The 5,087-nt window shown below is 27.7% G+C and overlaps 2 protein-coding genes across 3 annotated transcripts in view; both read left to right on the plus strand.

The window, feature by feature from the left end:
- LOC100568890 overlaps positions 1 to 5,087 on the plus strand; it is a 157,753-nt gene that overhangs the window by 95,835 nt on the left and 56,831 nt on the right. The gene's annotated exons all lie outside the window — the stretch shown is intronic.
- On the plus strand, positions 319 to 3,802 carry LOC100568791 (tctex1 domain-containing protein 2-like). The gene is made up of 3 exons (XM_003242411.4): positions 319 to 935; positions 2,344 to 2,546; positions 3,567 to 3,802. The coding sequence occupies exons 1-3, from the start codon at positions 813 to 815 to the stop codon at positions 3,730 to 3,732; spliced, it is 492 nt and encodes a 163-aa protein (XP_003242459.1). The 5' UTR covers positions 319 to 812; the 3' UTR covers positions 3,733 to 3,802.

A 5,087-nucleotide genomic window follows, 5' to 3' on the forward strand; every position in this document is an offset into this window, starting at 1 on the left:
AACTATAATTTAGTAAACTAAGTTAATGCTATTATTTAATATTGTATAACCTTTTTGACGTTTATTCATATATTATAATCGCTATATCTTTTAACATTTAAAAGTTTAAAACCACCAGAATCATGACAAAATATATACTTTTTCATAACTAGAATATCAAGTTAATTATTAATCTTCAGTTAACTCATATTAGTTTATAATCATATTAGGTACAAAGTATAAACATTAAATATTAAACTTAGAAGTTGAGTAGGAAGTTACTAATTTAGTACATACGACTATAATACGAGTATACGACCGTTGACATAGTACGTTTTGGATTGTTGAGTATCCACATAAATTCAGCTAGATGGCGCCAGTCGGTAGTTCCACAGCTGATTTGGAGACTCAATTTGACGGTCTTGAAAAATGCATAATATCATAGGCCGATGTTCAAACTGTATACCTTAAATCGTGTCTGCTCCTAGGGCGTAATCACTATATTATTATCAAGTGACAGAGTTTCCCGGGGATTTTTGAAATTCGACAAGTTTAGTGGTTGGCACTTAGCAGTGCTGTTAATGTTAATAATTAACTCAAGTTAATAAATTGTCGTTTATCTACAACTCGTTTTAATTTACTAGCTTAACAACCAAACACCTTTTAAATAGGTACTCTGGCAATTTTGTAAACAATAATGTAAAAATAAACAACTCGTCCTAAAAACAAATAAGTTACTACTTACTTAATACTGTGTTAGTTTTTGACAGAAAAACATTTCTAGAATATAATAAAATAAATCAATATTAGAAGGTTTCTTGAAATTAATAACAATGTCGTTTAGAGAACCATCACTAGATGAACAAATACATGAATTACAGGAAGAGGATAGTATTTTATCTTTCTATCCGGCAGAGATCGATGCTGAAGATACCGATAATCTTAATATTTCAGAAGTAAAAAATTGAATTATATAACATCATAACTCTATAGCTGTTATTGAAGCCTTTTAAGTTTATAGGTCCTAATTTTGTTACTTTATGATTTTTTTTCATCCTAAAAACTATTCAAAAACAAATTGAGCTTTTTTTTTTTGGATTGAGCCGATCTAGCAGTATAGTTGATATTATGTATATTTTATCAATGAATATTTTTGTACTTTATCCATTAGTTTCTACCATTATCCCTACAAAAAATGACTTGTTTCAAAGTTTGTTTTATTTAATTTTATGATCATTTTTTTATTTCGAAAAACTTTAATATATACGTTACATGTGATGATAACAATGACAAATTATTCAAATAATAAACATATTATTCTGAGAAATCATAAAAAAAAAAATTTGGCATTTATTGAGAAACCAAAAGTTTATAGTCTTCTTGCTTTCAATGTCGTTATTAGATTTAGAAAAATATTCTGTTATCTGTTTTACTATAAACTGTCGAGCATATAAATATAATTTTAAATTTTAAATGAATTCATAAAATATATTAAAACGCGGCCTAAAATTAGATTCTTTTTCTCACTTTCTTTGTATAAGCGTCTATGAGATCACCCGAATGCGTTCCAAAATGTTTTTTAATTATATTCTAAATTTTTTCGTGTAATCGTCCCGAGTGCATCCCAACATAAAAGTCGAGGTAACTGAATTACCCCAACAGTCAAAGTATAAAATGTCAATATATCAATATTTATGTTTCTTCAATCATTATATTAACTGCGAGTATTATACTGCTTCCGACATTAAACATTTTAATATTTTTTCATTTACCTATTATAGGTACCTACTTTAAGTTAGGTATATCCACACAATAGTAGGTTCAGTCGTAAGTTTATTTTCGTAAAAATTATTCGTTATTCCCAAGATTTGTCTTAAGATGATACCTAGATGTTATCAATTTATCACTTTAACAGCAATACTACTGCGGATGCAATTGAGCTATTAAAAAGGTACAATTTTGATGGCTGATTGACTTAACGCAATTTGGAACATACACATATATGTGTGACTAATGATTATAACTCCTACATTAAATTACAATTTAACACAATATGATAAGTATAAATAAATTTAATATAAAAATAAAATAATAAACTCTAAAAGTTATTAGTAACTTTTCATTTCGACGAAATACATATACAGGCTATACAGAATACTCATAAAGCAGTTAAGTTGCTTAGTATATAGTTTTAGTACTACATTAGTAGTAGATAACTATATACCAAACGATTTGCAAACAACTATTAATTGCTTTGATACCTATATAAATTGTTGCCTGTAATATATAACAAGCAAACATTATTGAATTGGTGTCGTCGTGTTGATGATTGTAAAACTAATTAAATACATTATACAAATATAGGAAAATATTATTAAATATGAGAACACGTACAGAATGGATTCGAAAAAACCATTCGACGAACGCCTAGCCAAGGTAGTATTAAAAACTGAAATTGAAAGCCATTTTAACGACGAAACTAAGTACGACCAAAATGAAGCAATACAAATCTGTATTAATATTTCAGTTAACGTAAGAAATAGAATTCGGGAAATGGATTTTGATAGGTAAAATATTTTGATATTTTTATTAAATAGCTTACCTAGTCAAAATAAAAATTAACAGAATAGTTAATTTAAGTACATATGTAAATAATTGTTTTTGAATTTTAATAAGTAACTATGGTATTTGTTTGATTTGTTTGTTCAATGAAGCATCTGATAAAAATATATTAGGTTTTCTACTTTCTAGTAATAAATTAGAAACTTTTTATCCCTACATATAAATCGGTTGTAGTTGAGTTGCTTATATATAGTAAAAAATCCTGCCACTATTGCATATTATTATTAAAATGTTAAAGCAATGGATTTAAACAAAAAATTTTTTTTTAAATTAGCCAAATGGAAAAGTTGCCACCCAAAAAAGGTAATCACGTTGCTAAGGCAATTACAAGATTTGGACAAATAGTGGTGGCCCTGTTGAAAGTTGATTAAAATACATTATAGATAGTTATTATACATCATGATGTATTAAGATTTATGATCATAATATATTATTATTTTAATAAAAAAGTAATACAATTTTTCAAAATTTTTCCATAAAACCAGAGTCTATTCCCAATTATATAGTTAAATCTTCAACTTATCTGTTATCTGTGGTATATAATAATAATAATGGAGGACAAACATATTAAAGTACCTACGGCCTATGAACAGATTGTTTTTTAAGAACGTGAAAAAATTATAATATTTTATAATTTATAATTTTTTCTAGAGCGAAATTCCTTTTTAAAATATTAGTCTTAACTCTTAACAGGTGCTGAACAATTTTCAAGTTGAAATTTTAATAACTTGAATTGTGGTTGTAGATTGCCATGGTTACGTAAGCCTGACATCCACATAGGTACTTAAAAACGTATTTTCCAGACTTCCAGAGCCTCAGTGTATATATATAACATTTTAATTTTTTAAACTGTTTTATCTACTTTTAATACCAAACATTTTCGGTATTTCGATTTTAGGATGTCAGGAAACGCACTTTCAATAAATGTAATGCTATTTATCATTTACTTTCTTATATTATTTCAGGTATAAAATAGTTTGCATTGTCGGAATTGTGGAAAAGAAAAGCCAAGGAGTGTTATCAAAAGTTAAATTTTTACGCGATATTAGTAGAGATAAATACGTCAAAACCAAGTTTGAAAATAATAATCTAGTTGCCACTATTGTCGTAGGTGCATTTTATCATGAATGAATCCTTCAAAAAGTCGTTGACTAGAGAACTGATAATAAATGTGACTTGAATGAAAAATATGATTAAATCATACAATTTTGAATTTCTTTTATTCAATAAGTATTAAACGCACATAGAATCGCATAAGGTATATCTAAGTAAAAAACAATTTTTTAATGCCCTAAGGCTTTATATTATTTAAACGATCCCAAAGGTCTTTATAAATATGTTTGACAATTATACATATTTTACATACTATATATTGGTAAATTATATATATATATATTACACGTTGATGGAGTAACTTCCAATGAAGTGCCTCCTGCCTTAATCTAAAATCTTAAACTAAGTCATATGGTTTCAGATGCTTAAGACGTCTGATATCTTTGGAGTTATTAAATAGTTGGATGGCCAATGGATTGACATGGTGATCTAGCTTCGTCTCGTGTTTGCGAGCAAACCTTTGGTTTTCGCCTGCTATTGTAGGCAGCATCATATCACGGTGAATAATTATAAATAAATATATTTTAGAATATAGTTAGGATAGGATCTTTTCATAATATTTCATAATAGGTTTAGAGGAAGCATTTGAAAAATGTTGTGATAGCTATGATGTATTTCAAGAAACTACTAATCTTCTCTTGGAAAACAACCAACATTTACTTGTATTTCCATTTTCCATGGTTTTTATTTATAATTATTTATTATGTTACTATGAGAATGAGACAATAAATATTCACGTATATCCAACCAAAAGCAAGTAAAAAATCACGCAAAAAAAGAACTTTCTACATTGGTATCAACGTAGTAATGCGCATTTATTTATTTGGAGATAATACGTAATAGTGAATATATAAAAAGAGAATATAAAAAGTTTGACATTGATTTTAATTTTTGATCGTTGTTCAGTTATAACTAGTGACTGACTAGTCACTACGACTTATCACATAAAAGAATTTACAACAGCAGAGTATAAAAATAATGCCACTATAGAGAATAGTTACTTAGCGAGCGTACGATCACCGTACAACATTGTACTATACTATAGTCTGTAGAAAGGTAGTTATAATACATGGTAGTGTCACTTCACTATCGAAATCACAATTGTTGAACAAATGAAATAAAATGGTGGCCGAGAGTGGAACTAATCAGATTAGTTTATAGTCTAAGACTGTGTAAAATAATATGATAAAAAATATAATTCAAATTTGCCTCAAAAAATTACTTGTATTCCATTGCTTCCACCTTATGCTGGTTAAAAGAATTTGGTAGTGATGGCGATAAATAGTAACAATCGTGATTTCGATGGTGAAGTGGCACTATCCTCCGGCCCAAGAGAGAGTACCATCGTTTTACTCATGCAGTCTGTAGCATTC

The sequence above is a fragment of the Acyrthosiphon pisum genome, chromosome A2 (genome assembly GCF_005508785.2).
Source record: "Acyrthosiphon pisum isolate AL4f chromosome A2, pea_aphid_22Mar2018_4r6ur, whole genome shotgun sequence".
NCBI classification, from domain to species: Eukaryota; Metazoa; Arthropoda; class Insecta; order Hemiptera; family Aphididae; genus Acyrthosiphon; species Acyrthosiphon pisum.